This window comes from Camelina sativa, chromosome 9 (genome assembly GCF_000633955.1).
Source record: "Camelina sativa cultivar DH55 chromosome 9, Cs, whole genome shotgun sequence".
NCBI lineage: Eukaryota > Viridiplantae > Streptophyta > Magnoliopsida > Brassicales > Brassicaceae > Camelina > Camelina sativa.
In genome coordinates this window covers 28,499,133-28,513,151 of record NC_025693.1, presented here as the reverse complement: position 1 = coordinate 28,513,151, position 14,019 = coordinate 28,499,133, and the positions used below count along the sequence as shown (strand labels likewise).

At 31.7% G+C, this 14,019-nt stretch overlaps 2 protein-coding genes across 2 annotated transcripts in view; one reads left to right on the top strand and one right to left on the bottom strand.

The window, feature by feature from the left end:
- Positions 2,036–3,013, bottom strand: LOC104712774. The gene has a single exon (XM_010429748.2). The coding sequence runs from the start codon at positions 2,922–2,924 to the stop codon at positions 2,244–2,246; it is 681 nt and encodes a 226-aa protein (XP_010428050.1). The 5' UTR covers positions 2,925–3,013; the 3' UTR covers positions 2,036–2,243.
- The window catches only part of LOC104712773 (ABC transporter G family member 25), a 6,970-nt gene continuing 3,474 nt past the window's right edge, over positions 10,524–14,019 (top strand). Inside the window, exons 1-2 of the mRNA XM_010429747.1 lie at positions 10,524–10,770; positions 10,883–11,723. Coding sequence (XP_010428049.1) covers positions 10,648–10,770; positions 10,883–11,723 — 964 coding nt within the window. The 5' untranslated portion in view covers positions 10,524–10,647. The remainder of the gene's footprint in view (positions 10,771–10,882; positions 11,724–14,019) is intronic.

The following is a 14,019-nucleotide window of genomic DNA, read 5'->3' as shown; positions in this document are numbered from 1 at the left end:
AGTCAATAATGTAAAAGGCACACACGCGAATACATAGCAGACAATGATGAAAGTCTAGTAATAATGTTCATATTATTTATTTATTTATTTTTTAATTGTCAAAGAATTAAATTATGTGTAATAATGTTATTTTTCTTTTTTTGAAAAAGGGCTAATAATGTTATTAGAAATAGGTAATCATTAATATCCCACGTTTATTTAGGATTTAGGTTCTTTGGCTCCCCACTAATTCGGTAATTCCTCTCAGTGCTCCAGCTCCAAACTTAGTGATAACGAAAACAGAAACCTCAAAAAAAAGTTCTTAGCAAATTTCATTATTATTTATGTGCATTTACTTTAGCGAACAATATGATTTATACAAATAGGGATTAAAATACGAAGAGAAGATTTAAAAAAAGGAATAATCCTGCAGTGGCGAGTATTTTAATAATTTCCAATACATTTGCAAACTGATATATCACAAATCTTAAGTAAACAAAGACAACAACAGGTACAAACAAACCTATGGGGAATAAGTTTCCCAGCCTGAAAGTTTTGACATGTTTGAATTGCGTGACACATTTGTCTTATATTTAGTCCAAAATAAACTATTATTTTATATTAATTTGTACGCTAAACCAAACAATTTGATATAAAATGTTCATAATCTATCTTAAGCATGATCAAGACATGTTAACTACAGCGTGGGACATAAAATGTCAACAGCTATTCAAATATTACATCATCTGAGTTGCGTAGCTTTCAGATGTAGAAAACACTCAAAACAGTATTTGTGTATACGAAACTATGAAATGTCACTGATATTTGACTATTGACTTCATTTTTTTCACTGCATACTTGCATATAATGCATAATAGATATTAGTATATTTGTACTACATACTATTTATTTCTTCGGGGTCCCTGCAGAAATTCAATCACACAACCTTTATAACCACACAATAAATAAAGTTAGTAGCACATGTATAAAAACAAACGCAAATAAATTCTCCATAAATATTGGACAAAAAAAATATTCTCAATAAATGAACATAATGTGTTTTTTACTACATTTTTTTCATATGTTGAATCTATGATTATATCTAAAGTTATTTCAGAAAAAACTACGTAGTGAATTTGAAAAAGAGCTATTTATTCATCTAATCTGATCATTTGTACATCTTTAATAGTTCATGTCAAAAAACCAGATATTATTGTCATTACATCGTTCAGTATATTTCATCTTGTCAAGAATAGTAAATATTATTTTAATGTATATTTTTTGTATATATGATTTATTTTAAAAGTTATCAATTATTTGAATACTGTTGTATTTTACTACAGTTTTTATTGTATATATATTCGACCCACTTTATATATATAATTCATTAAAATCAAATTATTGATTGGTAGTTTAGTGGTACGAATGGTATTGTTTTTTTTTCCAGGGAAGTGATTTTGATATCACAAATACAGGAAGGTGGGGTCTATTTTACCCCCAAAGAAGACGAGACAGTGTCTTTATTAACAATAAATAAATATTGAAACTCCATCTAATTAAGAAGAAAATTTTGTTTATAATTTAATGGAAAACGTATAAAAATACTTGGTGCAAAGACATGCATGGTGGCTCAACAACTTTGTTATTTTTTATTGCCTTGTGCTAACAACAATAATGAAAGATCCATTTCTTTAGAGACTTCCAAAACTCTACGAAAAATACTACAACACACCTCGAGTCCCTAGGCATGCTAAAATAACATCATTTACTAGGCATGCTAAATTAACATCATCTTCAAAATAGTAAAAAAACAACAAAATCATATGTCAGTACAAACTCGTGTCCTTGTTTAAAATCCTATAACAAGTTACTCAATGTTACTTTGTATTTATATGCACTATAGCTTAGCTTAGCTTGCTCTCCACATGGAATGGGATTGGAAACTAGCTAGAGATCAATGACAGAACCTTCAAACTTGGTTCCACCATATTTAAATAATTGGCATACGAATATTGTACGATCATTAAAGTATAGAATAAGTTGTCACACACAAATATGTAAGTGAATATGCTTATATGGATTTATGGTTACGACTTACAAGTAAATAAGTTCCCGGAATTATACATTGGTGTTACGATCTAAAGAGAAAAACAAGAAAAAACACAAACCCATATAACCCATAATATGTCACATTCAGGGAAAATATAATAAAGACCAAGAAAAAAAATATATATATATATAGTAAATCACCAAATACGAACAAATCAACGGCGACGACGTGGAAGAAGAAGATGATCGTAGGAAGGAGCTTTTCTTGATCTTGGAAGATTAACAATGGACTCTGAAACTGCACAAGTTCTCCGACAAGAACCGTAGAGATTCACTAACCCAAACCTGTCCCCGATGCTGCTCTTTGACAACGCCTTGCTTGAACCACCGGAATTTCCTCGAAACCTCCGATCTACTTCTTCACCGTCGACGTCGTCTTCCTCGTCGTCACTGTTTGTTCCTTCGTCTTTGGAACATTCCAACAACGCAGCCGCGAAGGGATCTCTCACCGTCACAGGGAAGCTATGCTTCTTACTGGAGCTGTTAGATTTAGGGTTTTTCCCGGTGGCTGGAAAGGAAACACTCCGGTGAGGAGGGAGGGGTAAAAGATTTAAAGATTCGTCGTTTTGACGGTTGTTGTTGAGTCTATGAGAGTAGTCTTTAGGTTTTCCGGGTAGCTGTTCCCATGAGAAAGGGACACCGAGGATACGAAGAGGAGTCGCCGGAGAATTCAGAGGAGAGTCTCCGGGAAAGACAAGGGAGCTAGAGGAGCATGAGGAGAATGATGAGAAAGAAGAAGAGGATGATAAAGATCTCCGAGAGGAAATGGATGACTTCGCCGGAAAGCTAACCGGATCGGATCTTTTGGATACATTTGAAGTTCTTGATGAATCCATGAGAGAAGAAGAGATAATGTGATCCAAAGAGAAACTCTGTTTTTTTTTTTTTTTTGGTCTTTACTAGTTTGGTCTCCTCTGATACTTCTCTTTTTAAACTGTGGAAAATATAAGGACAAAATTGTCCAATTAATTTTGTTTCAACTAATTATACTTACTATAATGATAATTAACAAAAAATGGCAAAACATAATTATCACATCTAAGTAGTATTATTTTGTTTCTAGTCATATTTTCGTAACGATTTATTTATACGCTTGCAACTGAAAATATTAATTAAGTGTGGATTAAGAAAATTTAGGTATGGGAGAAACTTAAACAGAGAGAATTAGATCTTTGGTAGATATGATATGTATTAGTGGAAATTGAGAAACGGCTCGCTTGATTCGTTGAAAGTTCTGAAGATGCAAGTAAAAGATTTAAAGAGTGAGAGTGGCGACCGACCCCATTGGATTGATGGGCTTAGACGTTAGAGATGAAAACGACATAGACACATTTGGATATGAACTTTAAAGTTCAATTAAATAAGATACAATTAATTTTGAATTATCCTGAGTATATGAGTCGGTAAAAACACAAAAGCAAAAACTTGTTATAGATTTGATTTTGACAGTTCTACATGTGAGAGTTATTCACGACATTGAAGGGGACAGTATAATTAGACCATAGTTAGTTACAACTTACAAACTAACATGATTTTAAAATTTTACGTATGGCATATAATTAATGCAAAGCAACCATCACAAAATATAGGTTAGTTTATCCAACGTGATTTGTCTTAAATTCTTAATGGTATAACTATGAAGACAGATTGTGAATATAGTACTTTTATCAGATTGCTTGTTAGTATTATTTGGTTGAGTTTGATTAGTCAAAACGTAATTTGCTAGTTAATTTAGTGGTTGAGTAGTCCTAATTTACAAAGAGAAAGCGTTCACATGTTTATATAATCGTAACAATATTAGCAAACACTTGTCGGTTTTATTAAAGTCTAGTTTTTTTCGAAAAGAACATACAAATATGATATCTTGGTTAAAATTATAAATAGAACCCATAACAATTTTGAGCCGCCTCTGACCCTTACTACTAGATTAACTACATCAACAACTCGTATGAATATGATTACGTCCCTTTGCTAATGGCACGTAACGTGTATCATTTAATTGGCCCTAACTTCTGGGCCTTGTGAAGTTTTGATTGTCAAATTGGTATCGATGAATTATCTGTTTTTAGTTTTCTGCCCATCTTGTTAGTTATAACTTTTGTCCGTTGTAACATTGTATGACCCACGAAAACAAATTTTTATTTCTTATGTAATATTCAAATGCACAAATCTAAAAGATGATTACTGAATAGAATATACTAGATATATATTATAAGGTTTTGGGATTATATGTGCTTTATTATGTTTTTGGTTGAAATCAGTTTGGGCTGTTTTGAGAATAACAGTGGGCTCAAATCGAGATAACTATCTTTATTTAAGCTCCATAATCTTCTCAACTGACTTTTCCTCTAAAGTTCGTTATTACATTGTTGAGGCCGAGGTTCATTGTATGTAAATTTTACATACTTTTTTTTGGTTGTGGATGTCAATTTTAAAATTTATGGTGCAACCAAATTTGAATGAAAACTAATTACTAGACGACTTAATCAAAATCAAATTGTCAACTAATACTTCAATTTCACAAAAGTTAATTGCTATGAACTATTGACATCTTTTAACTTTTTATAGATACCGCACAGGTCGATTTCCTAGTTGTAGTTAAAAGAGAACATGGGTGGGGGTAGATGGTAGACGAGGCTTTTCTTTATTGGATTTTTTCAACGATTACTTCAATGTCAGTCATATAGATAGAGTCCTATATATATTTAGGAAAAGAAAGTAAGACAGACTATCAAAGAAACCCTATATGAAAAAGAAGAAAAAAAGAAGGAATCCAAAACTAATTTATATTTGTCGTGACGTAATTGTCATCATATAATATAAAAGTGTAGTTCAAAAAAAGGAGAATTCAGAATTGGAAGAAGGGGATGCTCGCTCGGTCGTCATGGCCATAAAAGTGGATCATGTGGTCCAAATTCTCTGTACACTACTACTCTCTACTCTCTCATCTTTTATTTTTAATAACACATAGCGTTACATCCACGCGCCGTCGTGGAAGGTGGTCTGAATTAGTAAGTAAACGTTACCCATGGCCATATTCGAATAGTCAGAAAATAGTAAACCCAACTTCGAAGAAAGGAAAAAAGTCTAATTACATTCACATATATACACAACACAACACAAGTAACGTACTACACACAGAGTGACGAATCATGAATGACACAAAACATTGGATCTGAGTTAAGAGAGAAAAGAAAGGACAGTGTTGAGTGGGTCATCACGTGCGAGTGACACGCGTCGCCGTCGTTACTTTTAGAGTGGGTGGGATCCAACGTTGAAACTAAAACTTGGATCCAAGCCATTCATTTGTTTTTGTGTGTGTGTGTGTTGTTTTTTTATGTGATTGTCTCTCTGACGTCCAAGGACTAGAGATTGTGATCCCGAGAAATCTGTTTTTCATTTTCATATATACACACTTTGACTTTAGAGAGAGTTTGAGAGTTTATGGTTTTTTGTACAATTATTACAGTCACGTCATGGTCAACGCTAAGACTCAACTCAATTGCGGGATATTTTCCAATATCGCAGAATATATGATGAGAACGGTCATTGAAACGATGTCGTGACGGCTCTAAAACGCACCACCGTACGTACATTCCCGTAAAAGCACGTCTTCTTCACTATAGATAACAATGTTTACTACACGAACAGAACTTGCAATTTATACGTTTTGTTAGTCGTATGCATCAAACCAAAAAAATGTAACGACCATACACATAATGCACATACATTTTAGCTTATTACAAATTAACAAAAAAAAAAAAAAAAAGGAGGCTGGTTCTAAAATTATTCGCGCAAGACAGCTACGACACATATGCTTTGTCATATTGAGCCACGCAGAATATTCATACAGCTATACTTATTTTTATGGGTGTGCATATCATTATCATGATCGTGTTACATCTTCGTACGTATACCATATTTGAATTGATCCACCCGTCTAAGGAACATTCGACTTCGATCGATCGATACGTTTCTTTCATTCGTCTGAGTCAGGACTTGTAATTGTTGAGTTAAGTCTGACGTGTAAATTTGTGGTTGTCATATTCGAAATTTTCGTTTCACTGTAACACGTTTTGTTTTTCATTTTCTTTTGAAATCTTAAATTTTCTCTTTTTTTTTTTTTTTTTTTTTTTTTNTTTTAACTCTTATGACTTTATTAATAAGCATGAAATGTATTACAATGTTGGTAAGACATTAGGAAAGATGGTACAAGACTGTAATAAATTAACGATGCAGAAGTTGTGGAAGATTTCTTTGCAAGAAGATCAGCACATTTGTTTTTCTCTCTCGGTGTCCAGCTGAATTTGATTGCATCAAACTTTCTGCTCCATTTTTTGACTTCTCGAATCCAGTTGTAGACTGCAAAGTTAAGACCCTTTTTGTTCAGCAGGTAGACTGCAAATTTTCTCATTTTATGTTCATAAAAAATGTAGTGGAATGGCAACAAAAAGAAAATATCTATTTTTGAAACATCTCCAATATTAACACGGTATAAGATGAATTACATATAGAAAACAACATGGTGTCATAGTCTAGTAAGTCCAAACGGATCTCCCCTATACACAAAAAAAGAAAAAAAAAAGTGATTCCATTCAAAATTATAATAGGACGAGAGCACAATATATAAACATGCATCTTTTTTTTTTTTTACATGCATCTATATAATGAAAAAGGGAAGTGACGAAAGAGAGATGAAACTAACATTTTTTTTCGTCGAAAAGTGATTTATAGTGATGAATTAATATAGTCTGAATACATTTGTTGGATTAGCCAAAGTGCCAAACAGGTGGTCTAAAACATTCAAAATAAAAAATACAGTGAAAACATCTAAATTTTGCCAAAAGATGTGCAACAGTATTACAATTTCTCTTACAAATTAAAAGACAAATTGAACAAAATTAAACTGCGTTTCCCACCATCTAATGTCTTGAATAATCCCTTCAATGGAAATGTCTTTGTGTGTGTTGTGAAGTATTTTTGTGAGTAGTTGACAGTCTCCTTCAAAACAAACAGATGAATGCCTTTTTATCCAAGCTTGCTGCATTGCTGCCAATAAGGTTTTTACCTCGGCTTCTAGCGGAGAGGTTGCTGTATCAAGTTTTTGTGATCCCCAGCCTTTTGAAACACCATTTTCGTCTCTGACTATCCCTATCCATCCTCCTGTTACTTGATTAGTGTATTTGTCAAAGCAGTATCATAATTACATTTCACTGTTGACGCCATTGGTCTCTTCCAAGTTAACAAATATTGTCCTTGGTTCAAAAGCTCTATAGAAGCAGGGGGATTGTGAAGTAGCCAATCCTCAACATCACTCTTAGCTCTAAGTGTTAGTATCGTAGGTGGAACTGTAAGCCTTTCAAAAATATATTTGTTTCTTGATTTCCATAGATGTCACATTATCCACATCGATTGTAAGGCAGTTAAGTCAGTCATTTCAGCCATGTTTTCCATGTCTAACAAGGCCTTTAGGATTCTTTCACTATCATAGTTCATCGATAAGAAAACATCTATATGAAAACTAACATTACTCCAAACATTTGCAGTGAACTATATATTTATATATGTGTATATATATCTATATATATAAAGTTAACTTTGCTCACTTCTTCTTCCTCCACATCAGCATTCACCTAATCATTTTTTTTACATAAAAAATACTATTTTTAATAATAATTCATTATATATTTATTACTTATAATTAATAATAGTAAAAATAAATAAAAAAGAATTAAGTAAGCTTAATTAAATTTTAAAATAGTATAAACAATAATATAATTTTTTAGTAAATAATAAAAATAATAACTATCTAAAAATGAATTAAATAAAATAAATGAAAATTTTAAAATAGTAAAAATAATACTATAAATTTATTTTAGTAATAATGTTATTATTAAAATTATAACCAGAAAATGATTATATTCCAAAATTTTGAATGGTTTAATGAGTTTTAGAATGTAAGTAAGATTTTAATGCATGGTGGATTAGAAAAACAAGTTATGTAATTGGTATTTATAAAAATCTAAACATCAAAATAAAATTGAAGTGAAACATTAGTTTCTAAGAAACATATACCATAAAGAATGATTATTAAATTTTACTTATAAGAAAGAAAATATTAACTACTTAACTTAACTTAACTTAACTTAAAAGTTTTGATCTAAAACAAAAACATTGTAAAAGGGCACACTTTTTTTTGGAAAACTATAAAAAAAAATTTTGAAAAAATAATCTATCTAAAAAAACAAAATCAATGGTCAGAAAATATAAAAAAAATGATATATAAGCCGTTACAAAAGGTGGCATGTGATTTGTGTAGCATATCTCATAAGGTATATTATCAACTGGAGCTAGAATTTTATAACATGATATAAAACATATATCAAATGCTTTTAACCCAAAACATTGGCAAAAACAACATATTTAAAGTACACTGTTTTTTTTTTGGGAAGGCGAAGCTGGGGTTGCATCACAAAATTAACATCTGCAAATAACATATGAGATTTTAGAAAAATATATAACTTGGATTAGTGAATAGATATTCATTTTGGGATTTAAACGTTTCATCATTTAACCATTCTTAACTTACTCGGAAATTCTTTTATGGCAGATGATGCATTTGAACAACCTCATTTTAGCTACATAGCACTAAAACTGTTCATGAAACTTTGTATATTCACATTTAATGTAGGATATCGATATGTTTAAATGGTCTCTATAATTAGGTCAAAGATCTACATTGACGTTAGAACTTTTAAAATTATGTTTTAATGGTATATGAATATGGAATGAACTCTTTTAAAGATAAAAGGTCAGAAGATTGTCGACAATATTATTGCGACACCAGACAACATATATTATATATATATATTAGTAAAATAAGTACGACATTTATATAGATTTATCTTTTAATCTTCAAATTATATTCATATTCAATGATTCTTATTGATAAAAATTTTAACTAAAATCACACGTAAAATCGCAAATAAATATAACAAAAGAATATTATCTTCAAAAATATATATGTTGTATATCACTGAGTAAAGTAAGTTTAGTATTTATATAGACTTATATTCAAAAGTTGGAATGATTATATTTGAGCTCAACAATTTTTATTGATAAGAAATATTTTAAATTAAAATCCTGCGCGTGCGAGGGTACAAATTCTAGTATATATATATATAAAGTATAAACGCCATCTAAAGTCTTTAAATATACTTTCAATAAATTTAAAATAAATTAATGTAAACTAAACTAACAATTAAGTATTTAACTTATATTTTACCAAATTATCTATGTAAAACAATAATTTCCATTAAATGTTTTCATCACTATAATATTAAATAATAGAAATTAACTTTAAAAGTTCTCAAAATAAAATTAAGTAATTTCAACATTATTAATTTATATTAACTAGATAATAAGACCAGTTAATTTCATCTATAGATTATGAAAAAATAAATCAATTACTTTAAATAATTTAAATTTCAATTAATTATTACAAGTTAAAAACCCAAAATAATTATTGTTAACAATTTTAACGCATAAATACATATTACATAGTCAATTAGTATAAACCAAACCATAAAATATACTACTATAATGCACATGATTTACTTTTATATAACTGAGATTTTATAGTAAAGCACAGAGTTATTAAAGTGGGAAAAAAATATTTTATCATTTTAAAGAGAGATATTTGTTGAGTTACAAAATTAGTTAATGATTTAAGAGTTTTGCATTTTATAATCATCAAAAAAATTATATCTCTAGATAGTGTTAAATTAAGTTTGTATGTACTAAAGAGTAAAGAGTATGGAGTTATGTTAAGTGAACAAAAGTCTAGACAGACATTTGGTCAGTTACATATCAATTAAAATGTCAAAATATAGTTAATTTTTTTTGAAATAATAATTACGTGCCACACATTCACATTGTGGGAGACTGTGAGTAAATTGACCAACTTAATTAGTATATTATAAGAAAGAAAAAAGACAATAACACATGTTAACACATAATAAAGTATTTACACTATTATTAGGATGAACAATACATAGTCTTCCAAATATGTCTTTGCTTTTTTCCAATAGGAAAAAAAATATCAGTGGATTCTCAATTTGACAATTAAGAGTGGAAAACACTTATTATAATTCTGTAAAAATAGATAAGTATATTCGACAAAAAAAAAAAAACATAAACAATCTGAAAAAAAAGGCTGGCAAAAAAAAAGGTGAAATTAAAGTGGCTAATTACACTAGAAAGCAGAAAAGGAAAGAAAAGATTAGGAAACAAATAAATGAAAAAACACCTCTTTTATACATATTTTTCAGCAGTTGCCAGCTGGCATTATAAGTTCTGCCACGTGTTATTTTCACTATGACCATTACAATGCTGACGTGGCACCCACTTGCTGGACCTTTCTCCTTAAATAGAGCTCTCACCATCTCTGCCCCTCCCGACGATCTTCTTCTTTGCTTTCTCCGTTTCATCATACTTCTCTCTCTCTCTCTCTTTTAACTCCGTTTATATTTTCCGTCTAAAGTTTACAAAGGAAGACGAATGTCAGGTTTTGACGGCGTTGAAAATCAAATGAACGGTCCAGATTCATCTCCTCGTCTCTCTCAAGATCCTCGTGAGCCGCCTTGCTCATTATCATCTCCTTGTTTCCCAATCACCCTCAAGGTTTACACACACACACTAAACATCATTAAACTCAAATCTTTCAGATTTTAGCACACACTAATTAAAAGTTGACTCTGTTCTTGACTCTTTGTTTTTGGTTTTCTTGAATTAGTTCGTCGATGTGTGTTACCGAGTCAAGGTCCCTGGCATGAGTAATGATTCTTGTAGTTTCAAGAATTTCTTAGGACCAAAACACCAACCCTCTGATGAGACAAGATCGACGGAGGAGAGGACGATACTTAGTGGAGTCACGGGGATGATATCACCCGGGGAGTTTATGGCCGTTCTTGGACCATCGGGGAGTGGCAAATCGACGTTGCTAAACGCTGTCGCGGGGAGGCTCCATGGCTCAAACCTCACCGGAAAAATACTCATCAACGACGGTAAAATAACGAAACAAACATTAAAACGCACCGGATTTGTAGCGCAAGACGATCTCCTCTACCCTCACTTAACTGTACGTGAAACCTTAGTTTTCGTCGCCTTGCTTCGTCTCCCTCAGAGTTTAACCAGAGACGATAAGATCAGAGCCGCTGAGTCGGTTATATCTGAGCTTGGTCTAACGAAATGTGAGAACACTGTCGTTGGAAACACTTTTATTAGAGGGATCTCTGGTGGAGAGAGGAAACGAGTGAGTATAGCTCATGAACTGCTTATAAACCCGAGTCTCTTGGTTCTTGATGAGCCTACCTCGGGTCTTGATGCTACTGCGGCTCTAAGGCTTGTTCAAACCCTTGGTGGTTTGGCTCATGGGAAAGGGAAGACGGTGGTTACGTCGATTCATCAGCCTTCGAGCCGTGTGTTTCAGATGTTTGATACTGTGCTTCTTTTGAGTGAAGGGAAGTGTTTGTTCGTCGGAAAAGGAAGAGACGCCATGGCTTACTTCGAGTCCGTCGGATTCTTGCCGGCGTTTCCTATGAACCCGGCTGATTTCTTACTCGATCTTGCTAACGGTACGTTCCCGTTTCAAATCCAAAATTTAGATTACATTTCATTAAGTGTACTAATTAACACAATTGTTAACTTAATTTATTCTGTGATTACCGTTTTATATTTAATTTGCGTGAAAGTATTCTTACATGATTTGACTGATGATAAGTTAAAAAAAAAACTCAAATAAAAAGAAAAAGAAATCATAGTTATACGTGTATTTGAATACGTATAATATGGATCTTTGATACTGAAACCATGCATAATACTCATGTGGGAAGGGGTAGATATTTGAGTAGAAAAATACTATGAAAATAACAGCTCGACCCCAAAGAAAGAGAGAGTAATAAATGCATATTTATGATCGTTATAGCCGACGTACGATGAGAGCCAACTAGTCTAAGCCTTTCCGTTGATGTGTCCCTCGTTGACACTGGTCTCGTCGTGGTGGCTCTAGGTTTTTAATTACTTGTTTTATCGCTTTGTGTGTCTTTGGAGTTGAACTAGCTAGTGCTAATCTATTGTAGCTATTATTATTACATTAGTACGGCTCTCGTCTTAGATTAATAAAATACTAGCATCCTTTTTTTCTCACCGTTTTTTTTTCAAAATAATTGTTTATTCTAAAGTTAATAATTAAAAAAAGAAAGTTGATAATTGAGGGTGGCTTTTTTTAGATGTTAATAATTATGGGCATTTGGGATACGTGTTATGTCTTTCTTTCTCTTTGTTCGAGTATGATTTGTTATGTACCACAGATTTTTGGGGTCTAAAATTTTGGCATATTATATATCATCTGAATAAATGTTATTCCCTACTTTTATATAACACCTTATCGTATTATACATTTACACTAATAAAACCATCCTTTATATATATATTTTTTTTTACGGATGATAAAACAAAAGAAATTGATCTTTACTTTGTTTTTATAAAACGGATATATAGGAAAACACCACGTGTCTAACTAGTTACAAGATGACGTATGGTTAATAGCCATGGCCATTGTGTTTTCTGTTTCCTCTTTATCCAACTTTTTTAACAAAAATTAGTTCTTCTTTTTTTATGCACTATCCACACTTTCTCGTTTTATCTCTTATCTTTTTATTATGCTTTCCCAATAATTCTTATTCTCTTTTTTCTTCTCAGCCCAACTTTAAAAACAAAAAACAAAAAACATCGATCCTTTTACGTTCTTCTAATCTTTTTATTCAAAAGCAGTCTTCTTCTTCTTCTTACACTCTTTCTCTACTTTTTATTTTATTCATTTTTCTGTGAGCATTTAAACTCAACACGTAAAATGAGGCGCGTGGTTATAGTTGTCTGCACTCTCGTATTTTGCAAACATCTTTGATTCGGGAAACTTTTACGTTACTGGCTAACCGCCTAAAGGAAACCCAATCACACTCTCGCATCTATAGCGCCTGGTGTTCACTCTCTTCCTCCTCTCAATCCTCATCGAAGCAATAACTCTCTATGCTTTGGGAATTGGAACAAGTAACCTAGTTTCAATGTTTTTTTGTGCTTATTGTGATTACAAGAAAATCTTCATGGGTATTGGCATTATCTATAGTCAACTACTATTTCTTTTAAAAATAATTAATAACAGTATTTTGTTTTCACATTGGAGATAGAAAAGGAAATTTACGATCTTAAATCAAAAAGAGACATATCACTAGGTCACGTTAATTTATTCCAATTCGTCCTTTGCTTATTCCGAAACAAGGTAGTAAGTACCCAACAGTGGTACGAGTGTTTTGACGTTTTAGGAATAAATATGATTTAACAAATGTGGACCAAACTTATGTTCGTTAAGTCATTCAGGAATTGGTACACTGATGATAATATTCATTCGTTTATGGTCCAGATATATACTAGCTAGCTAGGGACATGCATCACACACACATATACTAGCATGATTTAATGTTTTTTTGGGGATTATCAATATAGAGTTCAGGACTAAATTATGTTACCAAAGACAAAACAAATCTCATGACTTCTTCGTTGACTTTTCATTTTTGTGTCTGTTAGGTGTATTTATTAGGGTAAATCTTTACACGATGTGTGTATATGTACGCACATGGTATGCATATTTTGGTGACGCCATAGGTAGAGTAAGAAGGCATTAAAATAAGATGGGGGAATAAAAATGGGCACATATAAATAGTTTGTTGCGCACGATGGCATATATATACAGTAGGATTGAATTTAATTTAATAATATGGTGGGTATTAAGTTCTTTGTCTCCACGAACCATATGCTTCATATTCAATCTGTCTTTGTATTATTATCTTTGAGAAAGAAGTTTCATTTTGTAGA